The 14808-nt window shown below is 41.2% G+C and overlaps 1 protein-coding gene across 1 annotated transcript in view; it reads right to left on the bottom strand.

Annotated features, from left to right (window-relative positions):
- Nucleotides 1-14808, bottom strand: part of LOC116507718 (kinesin-like protein KIF28P) — a 37484-nt gene that overhangs the window by 18062 nt on the left and 4614 nt on the right. The window contains 7 exon segments of the mRNA XM_032216043.1: nt 1850-1940; nt 3850-3971; nt 5247-5389; nt 7003-7103; nt 10615-10726; nt 12395-12549; nt 13080-13304. Of these exon segments, the coding sequence (XP_032071934.1) occupies nt 1850-1940; nt 3850-3971; nt 5247-5389; nt 7003-7103; nt 10615-10726; nt 12395-12549; nt 13080-13304 (949 nt within the window).

Genomic DNA, 14808 nt, shown 5'->3' on the forward strand with positions numbered 1-14808 from the left:
ATATTGATCTAGATCAGTCTATCTCAAACAGGCTCTTTCCAGATGCACTGGAACTGCATTTCCTAGACTGCCAAGACAGAATGGCCAATATTCTGCTGTTTGCAAATCTGAGAGTTTATTCCAGAGGTGGGTTCCTACCAGTTCGCACCTATTCAGTAGAACCGGTTCGTCAAATCTACCGAACCGGTTAGAAGAGGTTCCACCAGTGGACCCGGAAAGCAGGCCACACCTACAGAAGAGGTTCCAAAAATTTTTGAAACCCAACACTGGTTTATTCATATATAAAAAGCATCAGATAAATTCAGGTTACCCTAGGGCTGTGTTCTGACCCCCCGGCCTGTGAATAAACCAGAACACAGGCTTGGCTGTTTGCCACTGTTTAATTTACTGAGATAATGAATCCTTTGGCTGAGGGCCCAGGCAACTCACATTCAATAGAGTAGCTCTGCAGCAACCCAGATAATTCAAATGAAGTAACGCAGATAGTCCAAATGAACAGACATGGCTAGAATACACAGATAGATTTTCTTAACTACTAATTCGAACTGTTGTTTCCTGCAAATGTCCCCTCCCAACGCCTCACCTATAATCTCTCTTAGGAGGGGCCAATCCACAACCACCTGTGCTTAATCATCTTCTGTGAGTCTGCCTACGGAGTCGCTGCTTTCATTTCTCAGCCCTTCTCAATCTAGCATCAGGGACAAACTGCCTTTGATCCTCCCCACTGCTCCATGCCTCAGGCGCCTCCTGGTGGCCAACCAGCCTCTCTGGTCCCTGCTCTGAGTCTGAACCCTGCCCTGTCCACATCGTCCAGTGCAGACTCATATGGGTCCTCGCTATCCGAGTCCATCAGCAGCTCAACCGGATCCTACTGGGCCGTGATGGCGAACCTATGGCATGTGTGCCAGAGGTGGCATGCAGAGCTCTGCTGGCAGGTGCACCGTCAGTGATCTGCCTCAGGTCAGATCTCCATGGCGTTTCTTTTGTGAGCTTCCGTTTCCCTGCAAACAATGAAACAGAAGCTCACGAAATTAAGAGATCTTACCTACTGCTGAGCTGCCGGTGTTGGGATGTCCCGCCTCATGTCCGCACATGTCTGCATGACTGTGCATGCACACGTTCATGCTTGTTCATGCATGTGCACATTTACACACAAGCACACCTTTCAGTTTGGGCATGTGCGTGCACACAGTTTGGGCACTCGATGCCTAAAAGGTTCACCATCACTGCCCTAAGGTGTTCATAATAGAAACATAGAAAACTAACAGCTAACAGAAAATGAACAGAACTAACTAACAGAAAAGAAGCATTGAGTCTGCCCTTTCCTTAAGTTACTTGCACATCTGACATTAAAAAAAAATCAGTCTGTAAGTGCTTATATTTCCTTGAATGGCATTGTTCATGCATTGGATGCTTAATACAGGTATTGATCAACGTACAACCACAATTGAGCCCAAATTTTCTGTTGCTGAGACATTTGTTAAGTGAGCTTTGCCCCATTTTACGACCTTTCTTGCCACAGTTGTTAAGTGAATCACTGCAGTTAAGTTAGTAAGAAGATTGCTAAGTGAATCTGACTTCACCATTGACTTTGCTCATCAGAAGTTGAAAAAATGTAATCACATAACTCGAGGACACTACAACTGTCATAATATAAGTCAGTTGCCAAGGGTCTGGATTTTGATCAGATGACCATGGGGATGCTGCAGTGGTTGTAAGTGTGAAAAACGGTCGTAAGTCATTTATTTCAGAGCGGTTGTAACTTTAAATAAGTCACTAAATGAACTGCTGTAAGTGAAGGACTACCTGTATTAAAAAAGGGAAATGGTTCAGTTAAACAAAATAATACCCTCTTGAATGAAATACTTCAGAACTCCTGAAAGTTGAGGGTCTTCATTAATATTCACAAGATACGGAAAAGTTTCCATCATCTGTCTCTCCTGCTGAAGAATCAAATAAATCTTATTTCAGCAGATGCTCTTCCTCCACATGCTGAGAACCCCATGACGGATTCCTTTTAAGTAATAAATACATTTGGTCTTTTCCCAAGGGATTCTGAAAAAGAGGGCTATTATAAATAAGGGTGCCATTGAGTTCTGTAGTCCTCTCAAAACATCCTTCTGATTTAAAATTCTAGTATGACAACAAAATCAAACTATTTGGCATTTATACTTCTAAGGACACCTGAAACTTTATGAAGCAAGAGTCTTTGTAGCTACAGGGATTGTTCTCCAGATCTGAGTATTAATAGTATGCATGTTTGCTTTTATATCCTGGAAACCCCTCATGAACAGAGATGCATTCATAGCAATTAAATATACATTACCATCTATGAGGATTTAATTTTTTGCACCATTATTTCTTCTGCTCTCAGGCCAGTATTTTCATCTGTTGTACTTTCTTCTTATATCCTTGTTTTCCAACACACTAGTAAAGTTCTACAGCTCATTCCAGAGATGGACTTCTGGACTGAGTGAGGACTATACTTGGTCTTGAAGTTCAAATCCTGGGAGTTCTCTTCCAAAACAGAAGGGAGTTTCCATGGGTTTGGGCGATCCTCTGCCCAGTTAAGCGAACCCCCAAATGCCACCCCTGGCTGGCCCCTCCCTTCCCGCCCTCTCACCCCTCCCAAGAGTCTCCATTCATGATGCCAGGTAAGTGCAAGGCCCGCACGGAGGCTCGGGAAGGGGGGAAAGCGGGCCTACCAGAGGTTCTGGAAGTCCGGAAACAGGCCTGTTTCTAGTCTCCGGAGGGGACTCCAGAGCCTGGGGGAAGCAGTTTTCACCCTTCCAGAGGCTCAAAGAAAGGCTGTGGAGCCTGGGAAGGGTGAAAAACGCCCCCCTCCCCCTGATGCAGGAGACCGACTAAGCCACATCCACCATGGCCACGCCCATCCAGCAACGGGGCAGCGAACCCGTTGCTGCAATTTTTGAAGCCCACCCCTTTCCACAGCAAACCATAACTTAGATTTTTATCACTTCCTGCCATTTAAAATTAAATTAATTAAATACAAATAGCATTTCCCTTTCATCAAATTTAAAAATACTACTCAGGAGTAATGCTGAGAAAGGTTTTGGGACAAGCAAATGCAAAGCTTCCAGAGGCCACTAGCATCCTGGAGCCTTGAGGTTATGCACTTTTGGCATGAAGAGTCCGAGTTGCTAAACATAAAAATAGTTTCGCCTGCTCACTAGATGCTGTGGAAATTTCTGGAGGGAAGTAATTGAATCTTATTGGAAACAGTCTTTGTTCAGCCCACTTGAAAAAGCTGTTGCAGCTGTAAAGATCTGGCATATTCAGAAAACACTTCTACCTCTCCTTCCCCAAGAGTGCTCTCCTTCATTGAAATAAGAAGGAAATTATTTCCCTATTTCTTCTTATTTGGAACTACTATTGCAGTCTACAATGCAGACTTTGCAGCCCCTTCCAAGAAGATTCTACCACCAATTGTACCTTGATTTGGCAGATCTTGAGGGCACAGATAAATCCCCTCAAGTGTCCTTAACATCTTCCAGAGAGTGCCAACGACCAGAGGACTGCAAATAATTACAATCCCTCCATCCCCCCCCCCCCCCCCATCCTATCAGAATCTATCCTTCCACCACCACCTCATCTGCTGATGAAGAACTGATGAAGCTTCTGGGATGAGAAGCAAAATGTTTTCTTCTCCTTCCTCGTTGAAAAAACAGTTCAGTTGCCTTTTGAAGAAAAAAATTGACAATTGCTTTATAAACATAAACGTTGCCTTGTTGCATTTTGTTCTACTAGTGGTAACCTTAGTGAGAAGCCACTGGAGGGAGCTTAGGCTCCAGACAAATGAGACAAGCTTTCTGCATCCCAAGCCATGACCTGAGTGATTGCTGCATATTGTTGTTCCCATTCTTTCCGGGCTTCTTCCAGACGATATTCCCAAGTTGCTTGAATAGCTTGAATCCGTAGTTCATTTTCCGCCAGCAGAGAACGAAGCTCTTCTGCAAAAGACAAGACAACCAAATTATAAGATACAAAAAGAAAACAGAAAAATTTAATTAACATCCTCTCTTACTAATTCCATTAAGTATCACTGAAGCTATTGTAACACTTTAGATCTAAAATACACAGAAATTTCTGATTCCTATATATTCAGCAATTAAAACAAACATATATGATGCAATCTTTCCAGACAGGAATTATATCCATGTGTCCCTGAATGGATTGTTGGGACATATAAAAGCATACTCCCACTACCAAACTGGTAGTGAAGATAAGATGATACCATCACTGATATGATCAGTATTTGGATTATTATAGAATGCGTAGATATAAAATGTGCGCATTCGGAATGTGTTGTATCTGTTCGACCAATCAAATGTACTTCTTCTGGAAATGGATGTTTTTGGCCTAATCCCCACTCAGGAAAGATATTCCTGGTCATCACTGACATCTGAGCAATTCAGGGGTCAAGTACTTGCAGTGATGTGCAGTCAGGGGAGGCAGAGCCTCACCACTGTCATCATGAAAAGAAAAAAAAATGTAAAAGGAAAAAGGCTGCCAGAGTAACAGTGGATGACTCTGCTTAGTGCTTAACTGTTTAAAAAAGCCTCTAAAAAGTGCCCTCTACAGGAGGAGGCGGGAGAACCACACACCTCATTTAGTCTGACTTTATGATCACTCGAGCAGAGTTAAGCAAGGGTTAAAAGCCGAAAAATTCCTTATGTAGATGAGGCACGTGGTTTTGTTCCCTCCTCCTGTAGAGGGCGTTTTTTTAGAAGCTTTTTTAAACAGTTAAGCTCAAGCGGGCTGCAGCCTCTGGGCAAAAAAAGAAAGCGGCTTTTGCCCGCCCCGCCGCTATGTCCGACATAGAAGCGGGACACCTCTATGTCAGACATAGAAAGAAAGCGGCTTTTGCCTGCCCCGCCGCTATGTCTGACATAGTGCCTCACCAGCCATAAACCTCACCGCGCGTCACTGAGTACTTGTATGTAAGTAAGGCTTAGACTATCTTTTCCATACTAATTGTCTCTCTAATAAACTGCTTCAGAAGACTCTTAGTGATTAATAGCATGTGTGTAGGACAGACAGGGCAGGGCTCAAGTTAGAAAAATAATCCTGGAAAGAAAGGTTATTCATGGTCAAGCAAAAATACTTTTATGTCTGCACCATGCAATCTAGGCCATCTTCATTGTGTGAAATCTTCCAGACAACAGAAAACACAGGAAAGAGTCTAAAATCCAGTAATTATGGTATTTTTGCTGCAAAATACATACTTGTTTCGTCTACCACTGTTTTCCCAGAATTCCCAAGGCTGGACAATCTGGACAACAAATTACAATTTTCCATCTTGAGATCATTTATCAGTTTTGCTGTTGTTCCTGAATTTATCACAGCCTGGTTTTTTATTTTTTTTGTTCTTTTAGATGAAACGAAACAGAAAAAAAATACAAATTACTGTACTGACTTGAAGAAATAAAGAATCCAAATAAATATTGATACTGGGCTTTCCGATCTGCCATGCAAAAATTTGGATAACTGCTACATGCCAACAAACAGGAAGCAAAACTATTAGATTTTTGCAGACCAGGCATCACCTCCAATTCTAGTCCAAAAATTCTTCCAAAGGTTTTGAAAGGTTGGGGAAGGTTGAAGTTCCATGCATTATGACAAACTGGCCTTCATAGATTGACTATCAAATTAATGCTTATCTTAAATGTGTCTCTTGCAATAGAAAATCCCATGGCAAATTATTGTCTCATCTCACATGGGATAAGAGGAAACTTTGTGGAGAGAACTCCTTGCTCTGATCCTACTCAGGATGATTATTGGGGGAGGATACCAAAGAGGGAAGGGGGAAGACAGAAATGTTTTCAAAATTAAAATATTGGGGGGCATTTTTTACAGTTACGATGAACAGGTATCTCCAAATCTTCAAATGAAAGAAAATAGTCTGTTTTGTCTATCATGCTTATCTTTTTTTTTTCATTTTTCATCTTTAATTTGGCAATCATACATTTTGTGTTATTAGACTTAGCCTGGCCTGGTGTAATAAAGTATCATATTTTTCAGCCTATAAGATACTGTGGACTATAAGACGCACATTAACTTTAGAGGAGGGGGGGAAATCTGCCTCTACCTCCCAGCATACATCCAGTATTCATCAGGCTAGCGTCCTTGCAGCAAACAGCCTGGTCAGCTTCAGCACGTTATCACAGCCCTAGCACATGGCTCGTCAGGGCTCCGCTCTGTTGCGCCAACTACCAGTCAACTGACCTCAGCTGCTGCTGCCGCAGGGGAATGCTTGGACCTTTGCTGTCGAGATTGGCAGTTGGATCGGCCTCCCGGAATACAGTGGATCAGCTGTTCTAGGTGGCGGAGATCAACGCTGTTTGCCGCTGCCGCTCACCATCACCATTCGCCACTGCTCACTGCCGCTGTTCACCGTTTGCCACCACTCGCCACTGCCGATTGTTGCTGTTGCCAATTGCCACTGCTGCCATTTTGTAGCAGTTATTGGTGGCGATTGGTGGTGGTGAATGACAACAGCAGTGACAAGCGGTGGCGGTGACAGGCAGCAGTGGCAAATGCTACACTGCACCAACCCCCTCCCCCTTCCCACATTAATTTTCTCTCTATAGGACATTTCCATCCAATTTGTGTGGGGAGGGGGGGAATGCATCTTATAGTGAAAAAAATACAGTGAATTAAAAATGGATAATTCCTAACTCAGAACTAAATGTTTTGAGTGCTAATAATATACCAGATACTCTGCATAATGGCATGTGGCATAAATAACAGGGTTTTTTCCTATTCAGTCATGTCCAATTCTCAGAACTACCCTGACAAGTCCCTGCAGTTTTTTTGGCAAGGTTTTTCAGAAATGGTTTGTCATTGTCTCCTTCCTAGGGCTAAGAGAGTATGACTTTGTGCCTAAGGCGGGACTATAACTCATGGTCTTCCAGTTGATACAGCGGTCAAATACAGTTTATTAATAGTTAATTCCTTGTCTCAAATTGGATTCTAATTTACCCATTCGTTTTACAGGAAGTGAAATCAATCTACCTTTCAGCGTACCGCAAAGTTGACAATGTCTCATCATAGCATATGTCTGCTGGACTAATTGCTGCAATCTAGAAATATGTAAACATATTAAATGTGAATACATTTTCATGGAACTTATTTTGTTATTGTTATGAACGTTACTCACAGAATGGAAATTGCTAACTGGCAGTGTCATGGCTACCCCTGGAGAAATGCTACCCAGTCAGTATTTGTGGAAAAGACACAGATTGAAATATTGGTCCACTGTGGAAACAGAAGTCAAAATATTTGATAGCGCAACATTTTTATGTAAATAAAAAAGGCAAGCACACCTTCTAAGCCAGGGCTCCCCAACCCCTCCCCCGACCACAACCTATTTGGAATTGGGCCATGTGAGGGAATGGCTGGAGCGTGCGCATGCGCAGCTCAACTTGTCTGAGCGGCGGGCCAGTGGGCACTTTCAGCCGCTGCTCACACAAGTCGACCTGTGCACATATGCCCACCACTTGTGCAAGGGCTATGTTCCCCTCTCCCCCCACAGCCGGGCTTCCAAGCTGCAAAGGTTTGGAACTGCTGTTCTAAGCCCCTAATATTTTGTGATTTTAGCACTTTTTATGGTCTAACCATAACTCCTAATTCAACCTTGGAAGTGCAAAAACCCAGATGACGCAAAGTTAGAATTTGTTTTTTATCCTTTATGTATCATTTATCATCCATCATCTATCTCTATCTCTGCCTCTGTCTATCTCTGTCCATCCATCCATCCATCCATCCATCCATCCATCCATCCATCCATCCATCTCATGTCATTTATATCCTGTTACAACTTTATGCATACTCTAGTTCAGGCATGTCCAACTGTGGCAACTTTAGGACTTGTGGACTTTAACACTCAGAATTACCCAGCCATAAGAGTAGATAAAAATCTACGAAGAATTAAACAATTAGTCTCAGATTAAATAATTATTGTTCCCTTGATCAGAAATTTGCATACAGATAGTCCTCGACTCACAACCATTTGTTTAGTGACTATTCAAAGTTATAATGCACTGAAAAATTGACTTATGACTATTTTTTGTACTTATAAGCTTTGCAGCATCCCCATGATCATGCAATCAAAATTCTGATGCTTAACAACTGACTCATATTTATGATGGTTGCGATGTCCTGGGGTCATGTGATCACCTTTTGTGACCTTCCGACAAGCAAAATCCATGGGGAATCCAGATTCATTTGAAAACCATGTTGCTAACTTAACAACTGCAGTAACAACTGTGGCAAGAAAGGTCATAAAGGTCATAAAAGATGTCAAAATTCACTTGCCAACCGCCTCAGCAACAGAAATTTTGGGCTCAGTTGTGGTTATAAGACAAGGACTACCTGTATTTTAGACTATCTGTATCTGAGTGGATGACTGAATAAGAACAAAATGCTTGGCAAGTTTGAAGGAAATAGGAGGGAACGTCCAGGATTAGGAGGACAGATGGGATCAAAGAGATGACTTGAGTGTCCTCCTAATTTCTATGGATGCTAGGTAAGATAATTTTTTTTCATATTTTCAGCAAAGGCTGAGTCTTGGACAATGCTAACACACTTTCTTCTTTGCTTTTTCCATCCTTCTTGAGGGCTCCTTTTGAACTATTGATTTATATATTTTGCCTTTAAAGCCCATATCATCTTTGAGAGCTTATGACGGCTGTTCTCCCCTAATTTTATTTCAATGACAACAATCCTGTGAAGAAACTTTGGCTAAGAACTACTGATGGGCCTAATCATCTAGTGAATTCCAAGGTTGAGTGGTAACTTGAACCTGAAGCCCAGCATCTCAAAGGGCACACAACATTAAACCAGAAAGTTATTATGAAGAACAAAACAGTATGGGGGATAATGGGAAGCACACCAATTCACCTAAAAGAAAATTCCCTTCCCTTTGAAATTACTGTACACCTGTTATATGGACTAGAAATTCATTTAAGTAGCTCATAATGATTTGAAAGCAAACAAATGTGCATTTTGTTTTGCACACAGTTAATGCAAAGTGGCAAAGGAGCTCTGCACTGTAAGCTAATAGACAGCCTCTTCTAACCACAGAGTACACCTCTTCCACCCAAATGAGTTCACACACACAAACACACACACACAAACAAAATTAGGAGCTGCAGGTGGTGGAAAATCTCCCTGGCTAGAGAGATTCATTCTCAACACCTGGAGAGGAAGGCGCAGAGTCAGAGGCCAGCATGCTGACTGGTTTTCTCATTATCTGGGAGTAAGAGTCACTGAACTAATGGGATTTCTCTAAAGTAAGCAGCCATGCATTTCATTGGAACAGTACTTCACTGTATTTGTAGCCCAACGCAAAAGTCTCTCCTGACCTGTTTACTAGTTCTGTGTTTCACGAATCATGTCCACACCAGAGCTTAGAAAGAGTAAACTGGTTTAAACAGAGCCACCCCAGCATAGCAATAGGCTATAATGTGTGCCTACTTATGCAAGCATCGGAGGCATGGATTCAGTGGGAGTTACTACAGAGTAAGTGTGCATTTGTTTATACATTTTGATGATTGGCAATCGGTGTCCCACAAAAGCCCTAAGAAGCCCCTGAAAAGTTAAATAAGGTAGGATTGACTGGAGTTTCTTGATGAATCCTTCAGAAACTGGCATTTTGTTCTGTTAAAGCTTTAGCTTTGGTTTTGTTTCCAGGTGCATATGCTTATATTGCTACTGGTACTTCCGAAAAGCATAAAAGAATGGTGGAAGAGGAAGTCCAAATAGAATACCTTGCAGCTGTATATTCCTTCTTGTGTGAGATCATTGTGTAATTCCTTGTGTGATAACCACTATTTTCTACCATGTTGCTTTAGGAGCATAAGCAGCTCCCTTTTTTCTTGCATTTATAAACTTGGGTATTAGATAATGCTTTGAGTTTTCATTTAGTGGTGGAGGAATTAATTTTACAAGTCTGCCTTATTTTACAGGCAATTACTTTTAATAAGTAATCACTAAATATTAATATAAGTTTTGACTTGGTTCTGTCTTGTATGGCTTTTGGGCTATGGATATCTAATCTAATCAATTATAAACACTTGCAAGAATACAAGGAGCTTGTTACAATATATCATATGTTGGGAAAATAGGAAGGTGTAGTGGATATATTCGCCTCCTTGAGTTATTTGTAAAAATAATAAAGGTGGTATACAAATGAATACTTTACTGAGAGGAAAAGTAACCCTTTCAGTAGGGCTTTACAACCCTAGTTGGGAGAAGCAATTTTTCTTCTCCACCTGTGCCTGATATGTTTTAATGAGCTACTTTAGTAAGCAGATAATGTATATAAACAGATGAGTTTGAAAAACTCATGATAGTCAAATCCTGGCTAGTGCCAGTAGGAAATGGCATGGCTAGGAAGTAAAAGAGCAAAATTCCCAAAGCCAGCAATGCTAGGCATTTCTGCACTGTATCACTAAAGAAAACCATGTGGATGCCTTATGGAATCAGGAGGAAACAAACATGGTTTAAGATGGGTAGAAAGTAGATGTCCCCCCACCCCATACACACAATTTTCAACCTCCACAAGACAGGATATATGGAATAACACATTACCATTATAGTTCTACTGTTTCCTCCCAATGCGGATTGCAAAAGTTTGGTAAGAACTGAATCTCTGTATGGGACATGCAACACTTTCTTTCCCATGGCAGCTTCAGCCAGAGCACTAAAAGGAGAATGAAAGATGGGAAAAGGCAATCAGATTTTTTTGTTTTAAAAAATGCAGTTGAAGATCTAGGGGACATAGACCACACCAGTGGTGGGTTATGACTGGTACACCCTGGTACGGGCGTATCAGTGCCTTCCAGGAGCACTGGGTACCGTTCTGGTATGGTGCTCCAGAGGGCCCACATGCCGTCCTTACCTGTATTTGAGCTCTTCGGGGCTTCCGCGCATGCGCACAAAACGTACAGTGCCTATGCAACACTCCGCCGAACACCTGGAGCATCGCGGAGGCACCGTGGAGCATTGCAGATGGTAAGTACGCATGCGTGCACTGCGCACATTCATGTGGTGGACGCCAGGCCCCGTTGCCCCGTACCAGTTGCACTGGGATCCAGAACCCACCACTGGATCAGACCAAGTGTTTTTGTACAGTAATCAATGACATTCACTGGGCATATGAATAGTAAGGCATTATCTAATTGAAAAATATTGTACTCTGATTTTAGCTTACCCTTTAGAGCAGGGGTGTCCAATCTTGGCAATTTTAAGTCTTGTGGACTTCAACTCCCAGAATTCCCCAGCCAGCATGGAATTCTGGAAGTTGAAGTCTACAGGTCCACCAAGATTGGACACCACTACTTTAGTCATTTCTCCCACCCCAATAAATAAATAAAAAAGCATCAGTAGAAGGATTACAGATGGGAGACGACAGTGTCTGGACTGCCTCCACCCCTGACCCTCCAATGAGGCTAGGCAACAGAAAGTAATAGTATATTAATATTATATTATCAATTAACGGGTAAAATTATACTTTTGTATTCAAGACATCTGTTAATCACAGGAAAAGGTAACCATTTTAAGAGATAAAACTGATGATGTCACTTTTCTCTCCAGCCCACCATGGATGCAACTTAAGTGCATATTTATTCAGTTTTAGAGTTACATTTCCCTCTTCTCCCAACACAACTCTGACAGTTTGAATGATGTGAATTGCCTTGCGGACAAAAATTGTGGAGACATAATCAGGGACTGAGATGTGCCCAACCCCTGATGACTGCTGCAGCCTGCTCCTCTATGCCACATATTAAAAAAGAATACAAGACAAGACACATGTTTAAGCAAGTTTTTTCAGAAGAACACTAGATCCATAGCCTGAGTTATAGTAAGTTGCACAGAGGAATGATGCTACTAGTGACTTATCATTTAGGTCAGGGTTGTCAAACTCCCGGCCCATGGGTCAGATGCATCACACGCTGGCCAATTTAGCGCCCAATTTAGCGAAGGAGGGGAAAGTCCTGATACGTTGTGTGATGCCGCCATGACTATGTGAGTTTAAAACCTCAAATTTAGATAATTTTAAAAGTGGCTAAAGCTGTGCCAGTTGTAATCTGAGCCCAGGCTACCATAGGTTGATAGTGATTGTTGGTTGCTTTTTCCACCAGAAGGTGATTCTTCATGGGCAACAAAATGCAGGTGGGGAATCCAATGATTGCAACTCTAAAGTTGTTTTGCGTTAAAACTGGACCTCACCAGTCACCAGCACTGTGAGAGGGGCACAGTAGAAGGCAGCAGAGGTTATGTCAGCATACTTTTTATTGGAAGAATTAGTGTTAATGCAACTATGAGGAAGAGCCAATACATAGATCAGATTACTACATAGGTTGTGTACCTGATGACATTTCCCAAGGTGGTCAAACTCAGATTTACACATGTTCCTTCTTTTAGTCTGTCGCCTTCTGATCCGGAGGACTTTTGCCTTTCACTCCCTGCCAAGTCCACTAGATTTATAATGGACTGTTTTGTGATTTCATCTTTCAGAAAAATCTACAGGAAATAATATGGAGAAAGGAAATGGGCAGAGTTGACCCGGTATTTCAGAAATGCCTTAAGTTCTCATTCTCTTATTGATATTGGTGTAAGAGACGTTGCCGTACTCAGTATCTCCATCAAAATATACAAGAGGCTGATATTATCAGAGATTAAACGTAAAATAAAAATAAGAACATACATACAACAAATAATGACATTCAACATGTTGTGGGAACCCAGCTACTGTATGTGAATATAGTAATAGTATGTCATTAATTTGGATTCAGAGTTTAGAAGTCAGCTTATGTGGCTCAACTCATCATTCAGACATCACTTTCCAATTTAACGTAAGACATAAATAAACCCATACTACAGGTCAAATTTCCATGGGTTAAGAAAACGGTCTTTGAAGAAACATACATTTTTCATGGACTTTTAGAACAGGCAAATGTTTTCTCAAAATAGCCGTAATTATCTGGGCCGTAATTATCTTGTTGCGTATGCATGCCATATTTGGCTAGTCTGCAACTGTGGCTTTCCTGTACCTGTTTAAAATGAATGGTGATGACCATATGAGACCTGCTGCTGGTGGTATTCATGCTGGTTGAAGCGTTGGTCCTTATTTTGGTGCCTTGCTCCATGAGCCTCTCAATTTGAGCATAACTATCACAAGGCACCAGTTCCAAACCATCTACATAGAAGCCTTGCTGCTGGTCTTCTCTAACTTTGAGTCCACCATACTTTTTTGTTTTAGACAGCAAATCTATTACCTGGAAGGGCAGAAAAGTTAATTTCAAAACGGGAAAAAGATAAGCTGCCATTTCATGGAGAAGGCCATTCTTAAAATTTAAAGATTTTAAGCGAACGGGTTGATTAAATGAAATTGCAGATAAATGCAAAACATGTCTTAACATTTTCAATGGTTATAAGGCCCGTATATTTCCTTCTGTTGGCTGCACATGATTATGCAGCAATATTCAAATCAGCATTCCCAACCTGGTATCTTTCAGATATACTGGAGTTCCAACCCTCTTTGATTCTCCCTGTGGGAATTCTAAGACTGCCTAAAGATGTATGGATCATATTGTGGGGGTTCTCTAACATTTATGTTTTAAACATGTAAAAGAAATGACCAGTAGCAATAATTCAGATTGTTTGGTTCATATATGAAAGAAAATTATTTTAATTATATATAATAGTAACACTTGAAGAAAGTTAAGTTGGACAAGATGATTGAGAGTCAATTCACCCCTCTCTAACTGCCCCTATGTGGCATGTTCAATTTTCTATTTTAACCCTCCCTCTGCAACATGTTGATCCTTGAATTCTTAAAGACTGCCTTGACTAGAGTGTAATATATTTCTCTTATGCTCAATATTTTTATTTGATTGATTAGTGTACAGTAGCTGCCCAGAGAACCTTTCACCGTGTACTTATAAATCAGAATACTCCTTGATAATTCCACCAAGAATTATGGGTGATGTATTAACCCCTAGATCAGGGTGTCAAACTTGTGGCCTCAGATACATCACACGCTAACCATGACCACGCCCGGTTTAGTGAAGGGAAAAATTGCAATACGTCATGTGATGCTGCCATGATGACACAAGTTTGACATCCCTGTCCTAGATGACTTCTGATTTGTTGGCTAAAACCAGTACATTAATGGATCAAGCATTGTTCTTGATTTGGCAAAGAAAATATAAATTTATCAAATAAATTGGCTTTCACTTAGATAATCCCTGACATTCTATCAACCTACAAATGAATGCACAGAGCAGATCTTACCTAAGACCATCTAAAAGGAATCTCCAAATAATATTTTTCTGAGTGAACATATCTTGAAATGCATTAGCATATTCACATTCAGTAACCTGGTAAGTGACCTGTTTTAATTAGGCTTGCTGCATAGAGTTGGAATTTTATGGCAGCTTCTTTCCTTTATCCTTCCTTTTTCCTCTTTCCCAATAAACTCCTTTTCACAATCTGTAGGGTGGACTTCATTGGTTTGTAATGGAATTTCTCATAAACCTTCCTTGTGTTAAAGATTGCTCAGATACTTAGTGTTTTCCCAAAAATAAGACAGGGACTTATTTTCTTTTGAGCCCCGAAATAAGTGCTTGGCCTTATTTTCGGGGAAGTCTTATTATTTTTGAGGTGCAAGAGGTGGCGAGGCGTCACCTCATGGCTGCTGCTGTGTTGCAATATTTTAAGGGAGGGCTTATTTTTGGGAAGGCCTTCTTTTAGCGCATGCACTCAAAATTCTGGGACAGA

Source organism: Thamnophis elegans, chromosome 4, assembly GCF_009769535.1.
Source record: "Thamnophis elegans isolate rThaEle1 chromosome 4, rThaEle1.pri, whole genome shotgun sequence".
Lineage (NCBI taxonomy): Eukaryota > Metazoa > Chordata > Lepidosauria > Squamata > Colubridae > Thamnophis > Thamnophis elegans.